The sequence below is a fragment of the Coloeus monedula genome (assembly GCF_965178545.1).
Source record: "Coloeus monedula genome assembly, chromosome: 2".
Taxonomy (NCBI): domain Eukaryota; kingdom Metazoa; phylum Chordata; class Aves; order Passeriformes; family Corvidae; genus Coloeus; species Coloeus monedula.
In genome coordinates this window covers 117,573,782-117,598,123 of record NC_138782.1, presented here as the reverse complement: position 1 = coordinate 117,598,123, position 24,342 = coordinate 117,573,782, and the positions used below count along the sequence as shown (strand labels likewise).

The window sequence follows — 24,342 nt, the reverse complement described above, 5'->3', positions numbered from 1 at the left end:
TTTCAAGCTGCTGTGACTTCACCCGGGGAAGCCTTCCTGGAGGATTTAGGACAAGCAGCAAAAGAATGTGTGAACATGATCTGTAACATCCAATGGCTAAAACTGGTTTTGGAATTCACCTTCCCAGTGCCAAGCTCCTGCTGCCGAGAGATTCAGAAATTGAAGTGATGTCAAGCAATTTCCCTTGGCTCCCAGTCATGCCAGAGACAGACACTCTGACGCCGAGGGAGGATGATGGGGAGATAGCAGGTCCCTCTCATTTTCACCAGAACTCCAGGGAACTGCTCCCGTATCTGGTGCAGAATTAATCAAGATAAGTTAATGTGTGATAACATGTATCTGAAGAGGAGAAAACCTGGGCAGCTCCTGCCTCTCCAGGAGTAAATTTAACAGCTCTCCAGGAAACACAAAGCTGCCCTTTTCTGCCCTGATCCACCCCAAAAGCAGAGCTCGGGCTGGAGAGTGGGAAAAAAGAAGGTATGGCACAGGAATGTGGCACAGTAGAGAAGTATCCCATAATATGACAAATCATTGATGCTTTTATACCCTGGCACAAGAAACTTTCACCTGACTCACAGATACTCCTCCTGCTCATAAAATACTCCATACTAATAAGTAAATGGTTTGTGCATCCACAAAAATGGATATTTTGAGGTATTTCAGTGAGGTCTAAACTCTGTATGATTGCTACATTGCCACTGTGACATGTTTTAGATTAAATGGAAACATCAGAAACTACTGGAACACTCGACTTGGGAAGAAGGTGGGAAACTGGAAAAAGGGTTGGGTTGTAGCCATGGAAACTGGAGTGTGAGGAGACCACTGAGCAAACGCACACAGACACTTCTCTCTCTGTAACCCAAGTGCATCAAGCAAAGTGCTGCCTTCCCAACCAGTCCTGCCTTTCAAATCCCAGAATGGATTGGGTTGGAAGGGTCATTAAAAACCATTCAGTTCCCTCCCCTGCCACGGGCAGGGACGCCTCCCACTATCCCAGATTGCTCCAAGCCCTGTCCAGCCTGGCCTTGGACACTTCCAGGGATCCAGGGGCCTGCCCACCCTCACAGGAAACAATTCCTTCCCAATATCCCATCCATCCCTGCCCTCTGGCACTGGGAAGCCATTCCCTGTGTCCCATCCTTCCAGGCCCTTGTCAAAAGTCTCTCTCCATCTTTCCTGCAGCCTCCCTCCAGGTACTGGAAGGGGCAATTAGGTGACCCTGAAGCCTTCTCTTCTCCAGGCTGAACAATCCCAATTCCCTCAGCCCTTCCTCACAGCAGAGCTGCTCCACCCCTCTGAACATCTTGGTGCCTCCTCTGGATTAGCTCCAGCAGCTCCACAGGGGGGGTCTCACCTGAGTGGGGCAGAGGGGCAGAATCCCTCTTGTACCTGTGCACCTTTATCCATCCCAAACGAGGCACTTTGCAGACTCCAGAAGCCTTCAGGCCACACAGCAGCACGGAATCACACCCCAGCAAACAAAACCTGTGCATGGAGCACTTTGAAATGCTCACAGGGAATTCCCAACGAGTGCTATCAATTGGATCTGATCAATAAACCATGCCAGCCAGGCACAAGCTGTGAATTTGTGCTCACAAGCACTTCCAGGCACACAGACAAGCACCAGGCCTGCGTGCATCATACACAAGGACACCACTTGTCCTCAGGTAGCCAAAGGCCTCTGAAAGTATCACCTGGTACTTTTACAGGAAACCCTGTCTGGAAAGCTCTCATGCTCCATTTTCCCACCTGCATTGTGCACAAGGTGACATCCATCAGCAGCACCCCTGATGGATGGCACGGATTAATAGAGCAACTCCAGAGGCTGAGTTCCCAGCCAGGTATTTATATCTCTTCCCTTAGATAAGTGGAGCCACTGACTCTACTTATCTAAGAAACTGTAACCCCTCCCAAAAAAAGGCAGAAGTGTCAATACATCAAAAAAATGGAATCCAATAGGGAAAAAAATTCCAAATCTAAATGGAAGGTGATGGGACCAGCAGATTTCCCTGAGGCATAATTTGCCTCTCTGATAAAACAATAACTTCCCACTGTGCTGTCATGAATAATGTCACCTGAAATAATGCTTATATTTGGATATGGAATATATGGAAGGATGAGAAAAGCATTCCCATGTATGACAAATGAACAGCAAAGCAGCAGGGCTGACATCAGAAAATCTTTTCTTTAGTACTTCAGTTATCCCACCAAAGACTGGTAGTGAAAACACAAAATCTTTCAGCTCCAGATGTGTGAATTTGGGCTCAAACTCAACCATTTGAAGCAATGTGAAAACAGAAAGAGCTGAGGTCTCAGCCATCTCAACCTGCAAACCTAAAATCAGTAAATATCTATACTGCCTTGTGGGGCAGATGCACCCAGATTCCAGATATTGATTTGTTCTTCAGGATCTAACAAACTGTCCTCCACAAGTACCTGATACCATCCCCAGACCAGAGAGGGAAGACTGAAAAGAAAGGATGTAGATACAACTACAGTAAACAACATAGAAAGAACATTCCCAAATTCCCAGCAAGAATATTCCCAATCCTGTCTTCTGAGCAGCATGTGAATTGCATGTAGTAAACAAAGACCAAGGGCACACCCTAAGTGAAAAAAAAACCCAAACATACTGAATAGCTGTTCATTATGAGTGCCATTTCCAGAGAAATGAACAGTACATAATTATGTAATTAACAATTATGATTGTCTAAATAATCTCACTGTAGGGTTGGAGCGAGTCGAGTTACACGATCAAGCTCAGATTCAGCATTTTTAGGGTTTTTTTTTTGTTTGTTTGTTCTTTTTTCTTACACAAACTAGTATTTGAATGAGGTTCAGTATATGTGGAGAAGTGACACTATAGAGAGCAGAAAAAGGATGAAATAAACCTTAAACTCCTGACTATACAAGAAGGGCATTGTATAAAGGCCTCTAGGAGACATGGGTCAACCAACTCCAGCATAGCCAGCCCAAAATCCCTCTGGGAGAACATGCAGTTCCAGCCTGATGGAAGTACAAGCACTGAAATTCTCATGGCAGCTTAAAACATTCCTTGTAGGACATCCTCACGTGTCTTATGAAGGGAAAATCCCCCAAAATTTTGATGGATTTTATTAATTGGTATTCAAGGCCAGGTTGGACGGGGCTTGGAGCAAGCTGGGCTAGTGGGAGGTGTCCCTGCCCATGGCAGGGGGTGGAACTGGATGAGCTTTAAGGTTCCTTCAGACCTAAACCATCCCAGGACTCCAGGATTGCATTTATTCAAGTTTTTTCAAGACAGCCCAAAGGCATAAACTTTTTCAAGAGACAAGTCTTTCAAAAATTTGCCTTAAAAACCCAAGAGCAACATCCTCCCCCTCAAACAAGTAATTTTCAAATACAGAGCTTATGACACCAGCCAGAAAGTGTGAAACAATTCAGAATTTTGAGTTCAACCAAAACTCAGACACCTGACTAAAAATTAATTGGAGGAAATTTACATTGGAATGCTCGACTGTGTCAAACAAATAAACAGGGGGGAAGAGAAGTTCAAATACAGAGAAGCTAAAATGTTAAATATCAACACATTATTTCAGCTTGCATTGAAACTTAGAAAGCCACCCTTTACATGTCATGGTTTAGATTAGGTATTTAGTTTAGATTAAATATTGGGAAGAAATTCTTCCCTGGGGGGGTGGGGAGGCCCTGGCCCAGGGTGCCCAGAGAAGCTGTGGCTGCCCCTGGATCCCTGGAAGTGTCCAAGGCCAGGCTGGATGGGGCTTGGAGCACCCTGGGATAGTGGAAGGTGTCCCTGCCCGTGGCAGGGGGTGGAACAGGATGAGCTTTAATGTCTCTTCCAACCCAAACTTCCCTGTGATTCCATGATTTTATGTTAAAGCAATAATGGCTTTTTACAGATAACCATTTCATTGTTTGCCTTACAAAGGGATTCCTTCCATCTAATGCTCCTTTAAGAATTTTCTGAAGGCAGTAACATTTTTACTCTTATGGTTTCAGAGTGGACAAATCCCAACTTTTCCTTCAGACAGAGCCACAGCTATTCCTCCAGGCACTGCCATTACCTCTGCCCCAGCCACAAGGTGCTGAAATCAATATTACAGGGCTGGCAAAACAGAAAGTCCCTTCCCACTCAGACGGTTCAAACCTGTCTGCAGCCTGTTGGACTCCTTGGAGCCACTGGATGCTCCAATAGTTTTGGCAATGCAAGTTCCCATTTTCACTGGGGTCAGCCAGAACAAGATTAGACCACATTCCTGGTGGCCAGCAGGTGATCTGAGCTTGTGTAAGCTCAGGCACAAAGGCACAGGTTTATCTCCGTGTCTGAACGCAGCCAGCTCGCTCTGCAGAACCACCTGCAGTGCAGAGAGCAGCTCAAGAACAGATTCCAAAAACCAGCAGCCCACTGAGACAAGGTCTGTATGGCAGTAAGATCCTGGCAATGGAATTCATCCACTCTGGTTGCAGATCCAAGAAAACCACTTGCACCTTCAGGCAGCTCAATGGTTTCTTTTAACACCACCAGGTGAAACAGGAGATTAAGTTACTCCTTCTCCACTTAATGAGAAAGGATTGAAATCGTATTAAAATGCTTTAAAAGTGTTCAAGAATGTTTCTAGTGTGAATTAGGGGGAGCACTCCAGTTTCTGGGATTTGATCTGGGATTTGATCCAGAAAACAGCTGCCTGGAAGGTATCAACACAATAATGTTGTGAATAGAAAGTTAACCAATAACAGAATCTCAGCATGGTTTGGGTTAGAAGGGACTTTGAAAATTATCCAGTTCCAACCCCATACCATGGGCAGGGACACCTTCCACTAGCCCAGGTTGCTCCAAGCCCCATCCTACCAGGCCTTGGACACTTCCAGGGATCCTGGGGCAGCCAGAGCTTCTCTGGGCACCCTGTGCCAGGGCCTCCCCACTCTCTGAGTGACATTATTAGGCAATATTGAATAAGATAATAATATTAGAATAAGATGTAGCAAATCTTCTAAATGCTTTCAGATGTGCCTTTATGCTTCTGGACTTGAAAGATGACTGAACAGCTCGGGTCCCTCCCAGCTGGCTACAGGGTAGGAGTACAGTATACAGTAAGAGACATCGTAAATTAAAATTTAAAAAAAAAGGGAAAGATACTTTGGTTCCAGTTAAAGCCAGAAAGACCATCTTTCTAAACAATTAATTTAACGAGGTTTTTCTTGGTTTAGAAGCTACAGTCTCCTGATACAAGCCCTGAATCAGTCTCACATCTCTATTCTCTCAAACGCTGTTCAGGATAACCCCAGGGAATTAATCCAGCATTCCTCAGTTTCCCTGGTGGAGGGAACTAGCAAGTGTATTCCAGGGCTATTAAAGAGTTAATTAGGCAGTGCTTTGTGCATCGCAGCTCCAGTGTTTCAGCAAGTCTCTGCTGACAGCTAATTAACAAATCTCTGATGAGCTGTTTCTTCGAGAGCTCAGCACAGTGCTCCACGAAAATCTCCTTTATCATTCCAGCCATGCAGCCCCAACCAATGTCCTGCTGCCCCTCTGCCCCGTGGTGAGGGGATATCTGTGATTCTCCTGGTTGCCTCTAAGCTGTCAATCCTGCCCCCCTCCCAATAAAAGTTTATTTACTAAACTTGGGAGCATTTCATACAAAGCAAAAACCAGGCAGCTACATCAAAGCCTCCCTATTCTCACTCCCTAGTGAACTGTGAAAATATAAATTCAAAGCTGACAAGCTAGTTAGACTTTTAACTAAAATCTGAGGGCAATTAACTTTAACCATGCCACTCTGCTACTGTACTCCTGGCACCAACTTTTGAGAAGTGGCCCAAATTCCTCTGAGGAACAGAAAGACCATTTATCTCCTCTATTTATTCAGGGCAAACCTCCTCCTTCGTGTCAAGCTGGGAATGCAGCGTTACTGACTGTGACTGGCAGTGATAAAGGAGCTGGTATGATTTTCAAATGAGCAGCATGTCCTGCTTTCCCAAATATTGGAGAACAGTGAATAATATGCCCTCTTAAATAACAGCCAGGTACCGATTCAGAGCTGCACACTGGGGAAAAGGTGCCTATAAATTCCTGGACACATAAAGCTCCTGCCTTAAGGATTTCTGCTTGGATCTCCTACAGAAAGGTATTTTTATTTGCAGAACTTGGGAAAGGAAAGCAATCAGAAGTGACAGAAAGATAATTCCTCTAAGTAAGTTAGGAAGTCGCATTAATTTACAGAATAATTTCTGTGCATGTGGTCCCTTCCAATGTTCCTTGAGGTCCTAAGCAAGTTCTGTGTATTAAATCCTTTCAGTAGCACCAAAAATAGGTCCCTGACCATGGCAGGGGGTTGGAACGAGATGATTTTTAAGGTCCCTTCCAACCCAAACCATTCTGTGATTCTGTTCTATGAAAAATGTAAGATAGAAACTGTCAAAAGCATATTGCCTTGCCTAAGTGTGTGTATGGAAAGGAAAATAATACAAAGCTTTTATATATTTGCAATATATGATTATAAACCAAGAGCTTTGTACCTAAAGCTCAAAACAAAGATTTAATATTTGGTGGAAGCTTTAAATCTGGAGCCTCAAATCATAATATCCAATGTAGAGAGGTGACCCTCAAAGGCAGAGGTCACACCTTAAGCAGGTTCAATGGCCCCTCCACTGGGGCTTTTCTCTTCTCCTGCTTCTTAGATGTTACATCACTATATTTAACCTCTCAGCAGGGATTAATCTCCCTTTCCTTTAAGGCATTTAGCTTAACTCTGGAACAATTGGAGAATATGGCCTTGAATCCATCAGGATCAACAGATCTCCACAGCAACAAGAGATCCTGAAGGACAAAACAAGAAGCCAGGTGGATGCCTCCTGTGTGACACCCTGAAGGTGATTTTGTGTCAGGGCCCTTACGCGGTGCCAAACCCTGCAACTCCCCCTTGGGAGCAATGTCATCTTTTATTTCAAGGACTTCAGACCCAGGAAAACAGAGAATTCTCCCACCAGCCTGACAATCCAGGTTCCAGAAAAATTGGTTACTCATTAGGTCAGAAGAGTTTTGCAGCTTTCAGTCCAAAACTTTTAACCATAAAAGCTTCTTGGAAAGTTAAGTCTGAAAAGTGCTTTACAGATGTCATGGCAAAATTCTTATCTCTTGTTGCCTGACATGAACTTGAGAGAATTTTTCCTACTTCCCAAGCTTCCTCAGAGTGTGAGCAGTTCCCATCCCTTCAGCTGCTCTGGGAAGCTGAAGAGCACTGTGTTCTGCTGATACAGGAAAGAAAGGAGTTTCAAATCTCAAAATTCCGTGATTGGACCAGGATCTGCCACAGCCCTGAAAGGCTTTAGGTATGTGGGGATACAGAATTTGGGAGAAGAAATGCCCGACACCCCTGGGGGTTAAATCAGAGGGGCAGCATCTCCTCTACCCTGGAAGATTCCAAGAAAGCCAGAGCAAGCCTGGACTGGGCAGGGAGCCCTTTATTGTTATCAGTGTTTTCATACAGCCAGTTGCCAGGAGTGACAAAGCTCTGTTTTCCAGGAGCAAGTGCTCAAATCAGAACCCCCAGCCCGCCGGTGCTGCGCAGCGAAGGCTCTGCCGCTGGGCGTCTCTTGGAGACACCCATTTCCCTACGACAACGCCGGAAAAAAGGAACGGGCCACGATCCCTGCCTTTGGATCAGATCCATCGCAGTTGCTACACACAGCATTCCTTTGCCATTTGGTAACTGACAAACACCAGGCTTATTAAAACAGGGAAAAAAACCTGACCCTGCAGTTGGGGAAAAAACCCCCGGCCCCGTGGTGCTGTGGGTGGGGAGGCCTGGGCAGAGGGGGTCTGCTGGAATGGGAGGAGGGCAGGGAATCAGCAGCACAAGGGAGACATGAAGTCCTGCCTGCCAAAAGAAGGGCTGCTGCTGCACTTCACTGTTAATTTTCTCAGACCACTTCCACAAACACTCCTGCAGGTGAGATACTCCTGCACTTCTTGCCTGACCTCAGCTTCCCAAGCTCCACAAATCTGCGGGGTTACACACCCCCACCCTGGGTCGTGCTCTCAGGTGATGCTCTGGAGCACAGCATCCCCCTCCCACCCAGATTTTATGTACACAGCCCTGCTTTTGCAGGGATTTCAGGAAAGCTGGAGACAGTCACGCTCCAGGACTCTCTGAAAGTTTAATTAAGTTGCAATGTCTTAAAACCACAATATGGGCACCGTGGCTGTAAAGTTCAAAAGGTAAACAGGGAAGCACATACAGAATGCTTCCAACAGCTTTTCCAGAAATAACCATTGGGAGAAACCTGGATGAGACACTTTGCACTTCAAAATTCTCAATTACCATCTCAATATTTCAATGCACTTCATGAAGAATCACACACAACACAAGCTGATACCGCTAGCATGGGATATGTGAATCATCCCCAGGTTTAGTGGTTGGGAAATTGGGATGCAGACGTGACCCAAGGCTGCACAGCAGGTGGTGAAAGGGAACCAGAGAGCCCTGACTAAAGCCTGGCTCTGCCTCACCTGAGCCACATTCCTGGGATCCACTACAGACAAATCCCATCCTCCAAATCCAGAGGGGCTGGGAGAGAGGAGTTCAAAAGCAGTGATTAATAGGAGGCTTAGCAAGGCAGAAGTTAAAACAGGGACATTGTGCCTTCTCAGTGTGCAAGTTCCAACAAAAAACTTCCTCTTCCAGCCGCTTGCTGACGTGTAGGATTACCCAATTTTCTCTCATCACCTCAAAGCTTGGCCCAGCATTCTCACTGCTCTTAAGACAAAATGTAAATGAATGCTTAAGCTCCCAGCATCAGCACAGCCACAGATATTAAAAGGCTGAATTTAGGCCACTTTGGCCAAGGCTGAATCGTTCCCCACAGAACATCCATTCTTTAGTTCAGGAGGAGAAATTTTTAGGGGGAAGCAATTTGAGAACTGGATAACTCGACAGTCACATGTTTTGTTATATCACTGCCCCAGATTGGAGCTGAGCAGCACCAAGAGGTTTAGATAATTTATATCATTCATATATTATGGTGGTCTTCATGGAACAACTGGAGTTTTGAACTGGTGCCACCACTGCACAAATTGAGACCTTAGAAAAGGGAGATATTTAGAAAACTTAATAACCCACCAGGCTCAATGTGGTGTTTACAAACTGATTAAAGAGCTGACACCGGGATGAACTGAGCCAGGCAACTCAATAAACATTGGAAACTCTAAAATAATTTGGGAATTGTTGGAGGAAACAGCTTTTGCTTGGATGTGACAGCAGGGACAGGGACACAGAGAGTCAGCAGCCCCCCCAAAATGCATCCAGAAAGAATTTGGGATGTTGTCTTTGACATATTTCGTATCAAATTTCTAAGTGGGTTAATCCATTAGTAGTTGGAGAGAAATTCCACAAGCACTGATACCTGGAGGACTTTACAAATATTGTACTAAGCCTAAGAACTTTTCCAGGCACTTGCAGTGTTTTGTGCTTTTTCAATACTTTTAAGAGTTAAAGCAGTAGCTGAGATTTGGAGAGACACAACAAAAACCTTCTGCTTATTTACTTGAACTGCTCCTCTTTTTCTCCACTAAATATAAACCCCACATTCATATTATGAGACATCAAAGAATAAATATATAAATAAAGGGTTACCTGAAATAATAAATAAAATTGCTTGATTTTTTTCCTCATCTAAGATTTTTTCACTCCATTATGAGATATAGTGGTTTAATGAAGAATAAAAAAGCACTTTCAAGCTTGCACTTTACCACAGCAAGATGTTTTGTAGCAATTACTATTTTTCTAACTGCAAATATTCAGTGCAAAACACACAAGCTGACAACTTGAAATTAAAATACTACTTATTTTTCTTAAAATTGCCAAAAAATGTATTTTCTGTGAACTAGAAAACATTTCCTAATTAGCATTAGCCTTTGACTACCTTGTACTACAGAAACTTTCTTCTACTCCCAAGCTTAGAAATTTCTTTGCAAAAAAGTATTGAGAATAAATAATTTTCTTTCAAGTATTGAAACACTGAGTGACATTTAAATTCTTCAATATTCTGGAAAACACAATTTTAGGGCAGACAATATTTTTGATCTTCCCTTCATTTGTTAAAAAACAACCTGCACCACACAGGTGACACAGGATCAGCATTATCCTGAGCTGGGCTGGATTCTGCTGTCAAAAACATGTCCCAGCACTTGGAAAAACTCAGCTCGTGGTGAAACAGAGCAGGTTTAAAATAAACCCTGGTAAAATGGGAGTAAGAAAGAATTAAATCTCGAATGCTGTGGACAGCCACACCTCTCACCCTCTCTCCACTCTACTACCCATGGTGAAATCATCCTTGATCCTGACTTTTTGTGGGAGCTGGAAGTTTATCCAACATATGTTGGTTTTTAACTCCAGCTGATGTAGCTGCAAAGTGGCCACCAAACCAGCCCGGGGATTCTGGATCCGGAGGGACTCCAGCATTTTCCACCAGCATCATCCAGGCAGAACCTTCTGAAGGTTCATCCCAGGATACAACAAAAGATTTCTGAGGAATTACCACAGGCAGCAGCATCTCCTGCTCCAAAGGCACACCAACCTCCAGCCTGCCCTCACCGACACCCCCTGGGATTGTAGCACCGCAGGTCTGTGAATCCAAACACCTGAGGGCACAACCAACTGTGCCCAAGGGGAGAAGGGACAAACTGCACCCAGATGGATTCACATCCCTTAATCCAGTGCAGGGAAGAGTTCAGACCCTGCTGCCTGCACGGAAATTTCGGAATCTGTTCAGTAGAGTATCCAAACTCTGCCCAAATCAGCAAAACTCTGGAACTGCCCTTGGTTGCCTTTTCTGTGGCCGATTCCAGTTGTTATCATGGAATGGGTTGGGTGGGAAGAGATCTTGAAGCCCATTCAGTTCCACCCCCTGCCATGGGCAGGGACACCTCCAACTAGCCCAGGGTGCTCCAAGCCCTGTCCAGCCTGGCCTTGGACACTGCCAGGGATCCAGGGGCAGCCACAGCTTCTCTGGGCACCCTGGGCCAGGGCCTCCCCACCCTCACAGCCAGGAATTCCCTCCCAGCATCCCATCCATCCCTGCCCTCTGGCACTGGGAAGCCATTCCCTGTGTCCTGTCCCTCCATGCCTTGTCCCAAGTCTCTCTCCAGCTCTCCTGGAGCCCCTTTAGGCTCTGGAAGGGGCTCTGAGGCCTCCCTGGATTCTTCTCTTCCCCAGGTGAACACCCCCAGCTCTCCCAGCCTGGCTCCAGAGCAGAGGGGCTCTGGTCCTGGGAGCATCCTTGTGATGCTAACATTCCAACAGGTCCACAAGTCCTTGCTCTCTCCTCTCAAGAAATCAAAATTGGACAATACTCATCCTTAACACCAAATCTGAGGCCCTTCCCACAGAGGAGATGGAGAACAGCAAGTCCTCATCACCAGGATCCTGACAAGGGACACACCATTTTAAAGCTGATGCTAAAGTCACCTGAGCACAGAAGGCACCAACTCTGCCCCCGCACGATTTGTCTTCCTCATCATCCTCTTCCTCTTTCCTCACCTGAGGGATGCACACAGTTATTAACAGATGGCCAAATTAATGACATTAATCAGCAATTTTGTCACATTCGCCCCTCTCCCTATGGCAACACCACAATTGTTCAAAGGAAACGCGCTGGGATCGATGGTGGTTTGCAGAGTGAGGCTGCAGAGGTAGTGAAAAACAGACACTGGATTTCTTAACCTTGGGAAAGCCCAAATAAGCCCAAACTAAGTTCAAATGGCCACGTTTGCACACATGTCAGGCAGCTGGAGGGAGCTTAGAGAGAGGAGGGACCAGCTTGGACTCTGGGGGGAACTTTACCACCAAGTCACTCTCTAGCACCAGGTATTTCTCCTGACTGGAGAGTTAAAAAAGTGAATAGTCACAGCTGAAGAAAGAACAACCCAGCAGAGAAGCTGAAATACAGGACTGGAAAGTGGAAAAGCTTGTTTCTTTAGATTTTAAGCACTTTCTTAGGCTGAATCATTTCTTTTGCTCCTGCTTCTGGTTTGTTTAACCCATCTGAACCAAGCAGTAGTTTCATAACCAGTTTGATGAGCCAAAAATCAGAAGACACCCTTGGAGGAAGGTTAGACACCCTTTAATGATACTAAGTCAGCAAAAATCAGATTGCTGTGAACACCCAGTCCTCACAGGCTGCTTGAGTAGATCCAGCTGCCACCTTAGAGATAATAAAATGTATCCTAACCCCTGATTTCTGAGAGAGAACAAGCTGCTGTTTTTCCCTCTCATTCCCACAGCAGCATTATCCCTACAAGCTGTCAGCCCAAATCCCACTCCTCCAGGCACAGGAATAAGCACATTCCTGCCCCAGGGAAAGCAGGGCAGGGAAGGAGACCAACTCATCACCAAGAACTTGCCCACCTGGCTTAAAAATCAACAGGAAGCCACCTGCTTAGTTCACACTTCCATATACAAATCCTGTTATGATAGGATCAAAAAAAGTACTTTTCCTTGTTTTGATCTGCTGCGCTGGAATTTTTTTTATTTTTTTTTTTTAAGGACAGCTCTTTGATCAGACAAATATTTTTAAAAGGAAAAACAAAACAAGGCTGGTCTGTAAAGCTCAGGCCCATGGCAAGGGCTGCCTAGAGGAAGGGATTACACAGGACAAAAATAAGGTGAGGTTTATTCCCTAGTAGCCAAACCCATATTCTTAGCTACTGGTGTGTAACTTTTTCACATTATACACAGTTAAATAAGAAAAAAAAAAAAAAAAAAAAAAGACAATTGCAAGAAAAAAGCACAATTAGGATTTGTTTTGAGCACCCAGTTAAGCAGCTGTGCCAAACATTGTTCTGTAGCTCTTTACACGATTCCAGTGCTTTAACCCAATTTACCCCATGGATAAGTGTTTCTAGATCACATTTTTATGCAATTTAATTTAGAGCTGGATTTCCTCCCTCCCCTTCTCATTTTCTTTCTTTTTCCCCTCTTTTTTTCTTTAAATCTCAGTGAAGAATCCCACTGGAGAACCACCTTTGCAGGACAAGGTGTTATAAAAGATACAGATGACAAGGTCCAGCAGAGAGATACCAAAAGCCAATAGGAAATCAGGTCAGTTAAAGCCTTTTACCAACACAGACCTGCCTCTTACTCCATAGATTTTCCCCAATTATTTCATCAGACCCATTTATCGATCTATTTTTTGTGCATGCAGTGCCTGAGGACTGGATATGACCAACTGAGCAGCCTCAGGATACTTAAATGACAGAAGCAATTGAGCCATCCTGATTTCAGACCCACTGAATCTCAACACAAAGCCATGTCAATGATTTCCTCTTTTTTGAGAGGGCACAAAAAATTCTTGAGGGTTTTCTTTCTTCCAATTCTGGAAACAGAAGAACTCCAATCGTGACGAAGTTCTGACTGGCCTTTTCCTCTTGCAAACTTCCACAGCCTAAAAGCTCCCAGAATACAAAAAAAAAAGCGAAGACAGCAAAAATCCACCTCCAAAAAACGCAGCACAGCTTTCACACCAAGTGTAGTTAAAAAATGACCAAGTTTTCTTGATATATGAATTTGTGGGTAAACCATTTATCAATGACCTGTTTACCTGTGCAGCAGAGTCCCTCAAGCCGAGGGCCATGTCATTCCCCTTTGACTGATTAATTAAGCCAATCAAGAGATATTTTTCACTGTGAGGCAGGATGGGTTATTCCAGCTAATGCCTGGTCTCTAATGGTAACACATTAAAGCCAACTCGGCTCTTTAAGCCTCTGGAAGTGACCAAAAGGGAAGGAGAGAAGATAAATCAAAAAGAGCTCCCCCCAGTTTTGTTTCTGTTCCTTAACAACCCCCCCAAGGAACAAATGTGGAGGCAAGACTCTTCTCCAATGAAGAGAGGAAGAAAAAGCACCTTTTCTTCCAGATTGGGAGATATCTCCTCCTCTCCCTCTCTCTTGATATCTGAACAGCAATAATTTATCCTCCAGTTGATTAACAAGGTGCTTATAGAATAGGCAACAAAACATCAATACTTAGCTCTTCCACCTTTTTATCAAAAGCACAGCTAGGACAGAATGCTGGGTAAAGGAATTCTTCCTGGTGTTCCTGAAACAGTCTCATCTGCATGGAGCAACACTAAAAGTACGGCCCAAATTAACACCTCGAGCCTAATTCATTTTCTGACTTGCTGTGTAGGATGTTGTAAGTTACCAGCTCAAAGCAACAGAGCTTTAGACCCACTTTCCACGGGTGTGTGCTGCCAGATCTGCTCTACCTGTACCACTTGGGCAGGGGGCTGGAACTGGGTGAGCTTTAAGGTCCCTTCCAGCCCAAATCATTCTGTGGTTCTGTGATTTAGCCCTTCAGCTGTACCACCCTATTGTCCTCCTTGTGACTTTGTGTCACCAGCCTGTCCTGACTGCTCCTCAGACACAGCCAAAGGCACTGCTGCACTCTGCTCACTCCTAGCAGAGTCTTGGCTTTGGGTTGGTTTTTTCTCTTCTTTTTGGCCCTTCTGGATGTGAGAGCCCATGGTGGGGTGCAGAGCAGAATTGGAGAGGCCGAAGAAGTTCCTGCAGTACTACAGAGGCTAGAAAAAGCCCTTGAAAATAATCATAGAATCACAGAATGGTTTGGGTTGGAAGGGACCTTAAAGTCCATCCCATTCCACTCTTTTCCACGGCCAGGGACACCTCCCATTAGCCCAGGTTGCTCCAAGCCCTGTCCAACCTGGCCTGGGACATTTCCAAGGGATCCCTGGGCACCCTGTGCCAGGGCCTCCCCACCCTCGCAGGGAACAATTTCTTCCTCATATCTCATCTGAACCTCCCCTGCCTCATCTCAAGACCATTCCCCCCTGTCCTACCACTCGAGACTAAAATTCAGAAGCAAGTAAAACGTGCTGATCAAAGCAGCAGAGATTTCAAGGATGTTAAGACTCTAAAATATTTCATGACTGGACAAGGAAGGCCAACAGATCCATGGACATGGATCAGGGATTCCAGCCCCAGCTCACCTCCTTTAGCCACACAGAATCCAAGCACAACACAACCACAGGAATCCAACTTCAGTACTGGAGTCGCTCACAGAATGCCTTTTTAGAGATGCTTGACTTAAACTGATCCCTCTCTGCCCATTCCAACAAGTCTAAAAGTGTTAAGTTCATCTTTTTTCTCGGCGTCACTCACTGAGGAGCTGGGATTTCCCTCAGGAGACTCCTCCAGTGCCCCGCTGACATCACTGTGAGGAAGCCTGCTGAAGAGTAAGTCTGTGTCTTCCTCTTTCTAATTGAAGTTCTCACCCCCAGTCCCATTCCTGGCTTTTGCCTACTCTGATTACTGTCCCTTCCCTTCCTCTGCTCCTCCCTCCCCGCGACCCCCAGATATTTATAGGCAGAGAGGTCATCTTTTTTTCTGCCTCTTTTCTGAGATGAACGTATCCAGTTCCTCCACTCTCTCCTTCTAGGACATGCCCTCTAACCCTGTCTCCCATTTTACTAAATCCTTTTGGACTCTCTCCAGGTTTTTGATGTCTTTTTTTTTTTTCCTCTGTTCTGCTTCTCAGTCCCAAATACCTCATGCTAACTGTGGTCTCCAAAGCAGAACGGTGAAAAATCTGTGTTAATTTGTAACTCATTTTTCTCTTCTGCTGTTTTTTTTTTTTTAATTCCCTGGCATTGCCAAAAAAGGGAGCAGCAAATTAATTTATGTGCTAACCCTGCAACAAATTTGGTCACAGGTTAAAAAAAACCCCCTAAGATTAAACTTGCAACTTGCCTAAAAGTCACACTTGTGGAACTCCACAAACACCAATATCAAGATTGGCATTTTGGAGAGAGAAAAGTCGAGGTGCAGGGAATGATATCAGCTTACCCACAACTTCAGGGAGCCCATGGCAGAGCCAGACTTTAATGGATTTTCAGCTATGTCCCTTAAGATTAGCCAACGTGCTTTTCTGATAAGTGCTGGGAAATATAAGTCAGTTGAGGAAGTTCTGCAAAATGTGTCAGAAGACAATTTCCTGATTAAAAAACAGAAAAAAAAAAAAAAGTGAAAAAGCACCAGGGGTGGACAGTTCCATTTCTAATGCCTAACAAGGAAGAAATCACTGCAAGCCTGAGACTTTTGAGCAACTTGGATTGGGTGGCTTAAGGGAACTTACGCAGGTTTTACATCCAAGTTACACAAATTTGGAGGAAGCAGATTACTCATGTAATGACCTGAGCCATGGATGTGAGATGGATGCAAAACACTCAGGTTTTTATGCATCTCCAACAGGGTTTGAGCAAATCAGAGCTGCTCCCCCAGCCCCCAGAGTGAAATCAGTGCCAGAATCATGTTGTTCAGCAACCAAGTTGGGACCGTCTGCAACTCATTCCCAAATCCTCAGCCTCACTCAGGAGCATTTTCTCCAGTGATAAGGCTTCATCAGGAAACACAGCTGGATGGAGGAAGGAAATTCTGAGAAGCAAAAAAAATAGTGGGGGTTCCAGGAAGTTCAACCAGATAGGAACTAATGGAATTTGTTTTTCTGTCTCCCCAGCTCCCAGTGTTCCTAAGCAAGTGAGAAAATCACAGGGAAAGTGGGGGCAAAAAACAAGTCTGGCAGATCTTACCCTGCAAAACAGGTCCTCACTGCAGGTCTCCAGAGAGCCTCATAATTACAATTCAATATTTTCGATCACTTGCTCTCCCTGGGAAAAACTGCAGACGTTTTCAATTTAGGTCCACTCTGAAGCCCAGCCATTGTTTTCTTCCCCACCTCATTTTTTTGACTTGTATTTTTTTTGTTGTTTTTGTTTGTTTTAAACAAAGGTCCCCGTGTAGTTTATTAAGGAGGTTTGAGTTGGACAAATGATTTATCAAAAATAATTTTAAAAAAAGGATGGTTATGTTGAACATTCAGGAGAATTAAAGGTTGCAAGTGCCTCTGATTAGTAACACATATCCCAGAACCATCAAAACAACAGTATTGTAGTTTTATTACTTCTAGAGAAACTCCTTTCAACCCTCAGGGGCAAACAGCATTTCCTTCCACATCCTTTGCAATTCCCCTCTTTCACAATCTTCACAATCCTCTGGCCAACTCCCTCTTCCTTTGATAAGGTAGATAATCCAAGCTTCAACATTCCCCACTTACTGCTGCAGAGCTGGTGTGAAACAAGAGAAAGGATCCACTACCAGATCAGTCCTTGGCCACTGAGACAGCTGCAAAGTGAGTCTGAGATCAGCCCCACAGTTAAGACAGCTCAGACTAAGCTCACACAGAGCATCTCCTGCCAAAGGCTGCTGCACTGGTCAAGATCATAAAATGATTGCTAATGACCACATTGGAAAAGAGTGGACAGGACTAAGTGGAACAGTGACACATCTGATTTGTTGAGACCCTGTTTATCACTGCAGCAGCTCAGGGGTGACAGATTTTTGACAAGCACTTCAGAAAAGCCAGGATTATCTTGCTGGTCCAGAGACCATCACTGAGCCTTGAGTCCTCCCACTGACTCTCCTTGGACCATAAGCACAGACAAAATTCCCTGTGTTTTGCTTTTTTCCTCCCTTTTCCTAAGCTCTAAAGGCAGTTTGGTGTGACACCAGCCAACCAGCCAGCTCTAGTGCAACAGTGAGGAGGTTTAGATTGGATTTAGGAAAAATTTCTTCATGAAAAGGGTTGTCTGGCACTGGAACAGGCTGCTCAGGCAAGTGGAGGAGTCACCATCCCTGGAAGTGCAAGAAACATGTGGATAAAGTGCCTGAGGACATGGTTTAGTGGTGAACAGGCTTGGAGTTGAGGACTCTTCCAACCTTAACAATTCCACGATTCTGTAATCTCTTCTCCTTTTCTCCTCCTCTTTTATCCACCCACTGAAATTTTGTCACAGGCTTAAACTGGAGGCTTTAAGGAAGGCTGATAATCAAAACTCTGGACAAACTCCTGAAGAAGGTGCCACAGCTGACCCTGAGCAGGGTGACTGATCTGGAGACCTCCAGGTCTCCTCCAACCTCAGCAATTCTGTGACTATATGAAAAGCAGTTCCTGCATCTTCCCATAAAATTACACCCAAGCTTTTCTGATCCCAGACTGAAACAAACAGAAATAAGGGGAAAAGAATTAAGCTGAAACGCTTTGTCAAAAGATCAAGAGTGGAATGGGAGCTCCGTTGGGGGCTGGTAGGTCTTTCAGTGCACATCAAATGTGTGCTGAATGCTTCTCAAACTGCACCTCAGAGAACAGAGGAAGGAGATGATACCTCAGGAAGAGTCTGAGACAGGAATTCAAGCTATAAAATCATGGAATGGCATGGGTTGGAAGGGATCTTAGAGATCATCCAGATCCACTCTCTGCCATGGGCAGGGACACCTCCCACTATCCCAGGTTGCTCCAAGCCCTGTCCAACCTGGCCTTGGACACTTCCAGGGATCCAGGCAGGGGCAGCCACAGCTTCTCTGGGCACCTTGTGCCAGGGCCTCACCTCCCTCACAGGAAAGAATTTCTTCCCAATATCCCATCTAACCCTGTCTTCTGTCAGTTTGAAGACATTCCCCCTTGTCCTGTCCCTCCAGGCCCTTGTAAATGGTCGGTCTCTATCTTTCTTGTAGCTCCTTTCAGGTACTGGGAGGCCACAGTTAGGTCACCCCAAAGCTGCTCTTCTCCAGGCTGAACAACCTCAATTCCCTCATCCTTTCCTCACAGGAGAGCTGCAACATCCCTCTGATCATCCTGGTGCCTCCTCTGGACTCGCTCCAGCAGCTCCATGCTCTCCTTGTGCAGAATCCACCCATTCCCTGCTGCCCTTGGGGGGTTTCTGGGCTGGGTCATGTCCAGCTCTCACCCACCAGTACCCCCAAGTCCTTCTCCCAGGGCTGCTCCATCTGCTCATGCCCAGCCTGGGCTGATGCCAGGGGCTGCTCCAACCTAGATGCAGCACCAGCACTTGGCCTTGTTAAATCCATGAGATTCCTGTGGGCCACCACCCCAGCTCTTCCAGGGTCAATAGGAGTACTTCCATGTACCATCTCCACTGCAACCACAGCTGGGAGCCTGCAATTAGATCCATTGATAGGAGCAGTTCTGGCCCCTATGGAAGTGTGGAAGTCCTTATCCTGTGAACAGGGAAACCAGCCCAGGGTTGCAGGAGCTGAAATTAGAAGGAAATTGGAGCCTACCACAATCTGGAGGCAAACCCAGGGCTCTGCTGGGCACCAGGGCTCTTCCTACATCATCTCCACGCAGGAACAACTCAGTTCCAGAAGAACGGCAGCACCTTCCTGCTCCTGCAGTGAGCTCTGCACACTCAGGGAAATGCCCAGAGCTTGGGGATTTCAAACCAGAATGCAAACACAGGGAATTCCTGCAAGGCCTCACAGGGCACTTCCTTTGGAAGTGCCACCTTAAGGACCAGGCTCTGGAACATGATGGAAAGGGATCCTAAGAGTTCATGGGTGCAGTGAAATGCAATTGCTCAGAGCTGGAGGGCCCGAGCAATGCACTTTTGTTCTGTGCAAACTTCACAGATCTCTGATCCATGAAGAGAAGGAGAAGGGGGAGCTGGGGGGAGCAATTGTGCTGCCTCTGGCTTCCTCTCCCTGTGGCTGCTCAGCAGCAGCCAGAAGATGACAGCAGTTCCAAATTCTGTTCTCTCCTGCCTGGATTTGCATGGGGAAATTTGGGTGCTTAGGAGGGAACAGTCTGTGACTTTTCTGCCAGAAGCTTGAACCATTTCAGGAAATCAGCACAGCAGCCATCAGCCAACCACTGCATCTGTCAAGGGACTGGCAAAAACATGCACAAACTTAGACACCCTCCATAAAATCCATGTGATCTGCAGTGTTTATCCACAAAAGAGCAAATGTTCTGCAGGAAAAAGACCCAGAAGAAGCAACTTTCCAACTCTGAATTTCAAAAGATGTGAAACAGACAGAGAAAACAAGACCAACTACTTAAGACAACTCATGAGTGGACAAAGTCTGCTCTTTCAACCCCACCAGCGAAAAATTGCTTTAAATCCCAGTTTTTCCTGCTTCCCATTGATCTGACAAGCAAGGGAGCTAAGGAGCAGATCCATGGCACATTTAGGTGCTCAGAACCAACAAGACTCCCTGGCACAGGATTTGAGAGCTCCAACAGTCCTCACAGACTGGAAGTTACCAAATCCTTATTTCAGCTCCCAGTGACCTGCAGTGAAGTTCCACAACAACTTCCAAGAGCACCAAGAGCAAGGTGTCAAACACTACAGAAATTTCCACTCAATTTCCACTCAACTCAAGCCCCATTTTTCCCTTAAAACAAGGGATTTCCAAGAACTTGGAACCAACAGGGCAATTCCTGCAACACATCCATTTGTGCTTTTCCAGGTGGTTTTTTTTCCAAAGAATTTTTCTGGATATGTTGGTCATGTCACAGTTATTTTGTCCACTGATAGAGCAGGTCTGCGCTCTGCAAAAGCAAAATGCTAATGAACACATAAATAAAATAAAAGCTGGTCCAAACCTTGATCTCGTTACACAAAGTCAGGGGAGAGGTCTTCTCATCAAATATTTATCACTGTTCAGGGCACCTCTGAATCTTTTGCAGCTGCTCAGCCTTTCCCAATTTTGTGAAAACGAGGGCAATTTTTGTGGAGATTGCCCTGTTGGCATGGAATGTCCAATTTTATTTTGGGTATTTATGGTTCTTTCACAGAATTATTTAGGTTGGGAAAGACCTCTGAGAGCATCGAGTCCAATCAGGTCAAGCAAAATTCTCCTTTGTGATGTACATTTCCTAACAAAAAATTAAAATACTGGAGAGTTCCCCAACTCCAAAGAAGTTACATCACAATAATCCAAAAAACCAGGGATTAAATTTACTCTTATTTCCTCACAGTTCAAGCACAGCCCTTCAAGGAGAAAAAACACATTGGCAGAAGACATTTGGATGTTTTGTTTAAGGGATAATAAACAAGGAAACAAGAGAAAGGAGAAGATTCTTGTTTACCTGGGTCTTGGCACTCTTCTGTCTTCTCCCAAAAATGCAGGACAGGTCCTGTTCAGTGCGTGACGAGAGATCCTTCCCTGGAAGGGGTAAAGAGAGGAAAAAAACCCCAAACCTTCACATCTGAGGATGCATTTTGGCAACAGTGTGACCCACAGAGAGGAATTGCTCTTGGAGGTGAATAAAAATCAGGAAGTCCAGGTTGGACGAGGTGTGGAGCAACCTGGGATAGGGGAGGGTGTCCCTGCCCATGGCAGGGGGTTGGAATGAGATGGGCTTTAAGGTCCTTTTCAACCCAAACCATGCTGTGGTTCTATGCTAAAGCCACTAAATGAAGGTACACATGAGGAAATGTGTGTATGCACTGGGATCTTTGGAGTCTTGTGAGGATTCCCCATTTCTGACAGAATTAGGGAGTTACAGCTCCTCCACACAATGAAAAAAAAAAAAGAAATCAATTTTTACTGTGTGGAGGCTTTTCTTCGATTTCTGATGTTGCTTCTGAAAAGCAAAACCTCCACCTCTGCCACACACTGGATTATTCCAACTCAAAACCACTGCAAGGGTGAAGCAAAGATTTCCAGGAGGTCCATTATTCCCATCTGATTGTTGTGTGGTGAGCTGGGTATCAGACACAGAGCAGGGAGGGGGAAGCAGGAGGGTGTGATGTGAGACTCAGAGATACAGGCAAAGGTTTAGCCAATTCCACAGTGCAGAATTTGTTGAGTTGTCTGCTACTTCTGTCAGAAAATTCTTTTGGAAAAGGTCAGCAGAAGTTAAAGAAACAAAATCAGCCCAGACAGGTAAACTCATTAAGAGTCTGCTGGGGTCTTAAATCACTTGATTTTCTGATTCCAAAATCGCTGACCTCAAAATGAATCTTGTAATAGCCAAAAAAACCCAAAACAAAAAAAAATCCCCAAATCTGACGATTCAACTTGTTTCTTTTTCTTGGGATCCTTTCCTGCCCCCAGAGGGTAAAGAGACACATCAGCCTAGAGGAGCAAGTGTTCCCCAGCTTCCTGCTGCCTCACTGCACAGCCTCTAAATGGCTTTCTGCAAGCAAGCTGGATGAGATTGGGTCTGTTTTCAGCTTTATCTTGGCCAAGGCTTGGAATGTGACACCTAAAATCCTCCTGCTCCCATTTTTAGGCTACGCTTCCTCTCCATGCCTCCCCCGGGTGCATCCCCCATTCCTTCCCTCTCAGAAAACCAACTCAGCTGACAGCCCAAATCCCCTGCAGCATCACAGGGGAGCAGCTACTAGAAAAGCAGCTGAAATCAGTGTTTTAATCTGAGGTTGGGGTGTATTTCCCAGATCCAGGGGTGCCTGTTCCTCCAGCAGTGAGGCTCCAAACCAGCCCCAGGAGCGGAAGCCGCGTTTGGTGCCGTCGCTGTTCCCTTCTCCCGCTTTTGTGTGAGCTTGTCTTGTTTAGTCTGGAAGGAAGCAGGACTGGACTTCAACAACAAGGGCCACGACAGCATGAGCCTTTCTCAAATAACTTTTCCTCTTTCTCAGAAAAAGTACAATTTCCCTGTGTCAGGCCACAGAGGGTACAAGCAAATGAGGAGCTGCCTTGTGGAAATGCGACCAAACAAATCAGGGATATTGGGAATATGAAAGCCTTGAGCTTTGTTCAAAAGACACTTCTTTTTTCCTCTATATTTAGTAAAAGGTTAAATCCGAATCAAAGTAAGTCCTCTTTGCTACCACCTCAAGCAGGCCATGGCCTCTGCACTTGCAAGCCCTGAACCAATTTAATTGTTTAATGTCATAAAGTGGCAAGCTCATGTTAACAGCTTGGACTTAAAGGCTGAATTAGCCCACTAAAAATCCCAAACCCCGATATGAAAATTTGGCCTCCATTCAGATATCAATTAGTTCTGTCTTAGCAGAGGCATTTGCTGCTGGAATACATGACACAGAGCTTTCAGTTTAATAAATCAGCCATTAGTGGAAACTGATCCTATCCATGCCCTGAAACAGGCACACACACCGTGTGAAAGGGGAACAGAGCACCAGGGACAGGACTGAACAACTGTCAAGGGCCACGACCTGGACTGACTCAAATCATGCCATCACTCTAAGAAAGAAAGAAAGAAATTACTGAACTCCACAAGTTCTTGGTAAAGTTTTTGCAGCCACCGAGCGCTGCCCTAATTTATCCCAGAAAGTATCTGATGGATGTAAGAGCTCTTTCCTCTTCCTTCATGCAGGTTTAATCTGATCCCTGATCTCATCCACATGATCTCTGAGCAGGGGTTACTGGGGATTGCAGGGTTTAGTGCCACGCAGATGCCTCAGTCACTCCCACCTCGCCTTTGCCTCCTGCTCCCATCCCTGCCCACGCCCCGACCCTCAGAATATTCGCTGCTCCTTTATTCAGCTCCTTCACTTAGGGATTGTTTTATTCCCAACATCAGCCTAAGGCCATCCAAAATTACCCAAAACAAAGAGGAACAGCGCATTAGAGCTTTAAGCAAGTTGCTGCAGGGGGTGTTTCTAAACCCAGGTTTTACTTGCGTAATTTAGACTCCAGAAGGCAACAGATCACCTTGACCAGGGTTTGTTCTAATCTTGGCCAGGGCTTATGAAACAACAAAACTCCTCTTACCTTTGGCAAACTTCATATAATGGACACGTTTCTTGGAAGATTTGGATTTTTCTTCGAGGCTGAATGTCTTTTTCTGCTTTTTCACTGAGGGCTCTAAAAAAACCAGAAACAAACCCCAAGCAAACAGGTTCCAGCTCTGTTAGAGGCACTTTAACCACCAAATTCAAACATCAGTGTTTTCAACTTTCTCTCTCAAAATTCAGTCAACAACAACATATCATAAAATATTATTGAAGGAAGCACTCTTAAGTTTTTGCTTGATTTTTTTTCGCCCCATCACTTCTTTCCCATTTCCAATCCAATGTAATTTGAAAAGGCAGATAAAGCTACTCCAGGTCAAAAGCAAATCCATCTCTGTGGTTAGAAAATAATAATAGTGCTGTTTTTATGGAGTGTCTCCAGAACCAGAGTCCGAGAAATATGTAAAAAATAGTAGGAAATAAAATATTGAACCTGACTGAGCAAAAAGAAAAAGGGGGGAAAAAACCCCCCACAGGATTTTCATTTCTAACCCTACACAAAATACCTTTATTTGGACATAAGCTGATACATCTGTGTAAGGAAACTGAATGGTGACAAAGCATTTCTGTCCCTGAGGCCAACCAGAACAAATTGCCACATCCCTATTATCTCATTTTCCAGGCTTCCAGAAGAGGGACTGCATCTAAACTGTCCTCTGGGAATGGTCTCCGGGGCTGGCTCAGTCCCAGAGTCACTCAGGAGTGCTTTGGGAGACTCTGAGCAGGTTAAAGCCACGTGAAAGATTAACC

General features: G+C 45.2%; 1 protein-coding gene across 2 annotated transcripts in view; it reads right to left on the bottom strand.

Moving 5' to 3' along the window:
• The window catches only part of PINX1 (PIN2 (TERF1) interacting telomerase inhibitor 1), a 59,815-nt gene that overhangs the window by 24,714 nt on the left and 10,759 nt on the right, over nt 1-24,342 (bottom strand). For both annotated transcript variants that reach the window (XM_082277043.1, XM_082277044.1), the window contains 2 exons: nt 23,573-23,665; nt 20,961-21,037 (listed from right to left, as the gene is read on the bottom strand). In XM_082277043.1, coding sequence (XP_082133169.1) covers nt 20,961-21,037; nt 23,573-23,665 — 170 coding nt within the window. The remainder of the gene's footprint in view (nt 1-20,960; nt 21,038-23,572; nt 23,666-24,342) is intronic.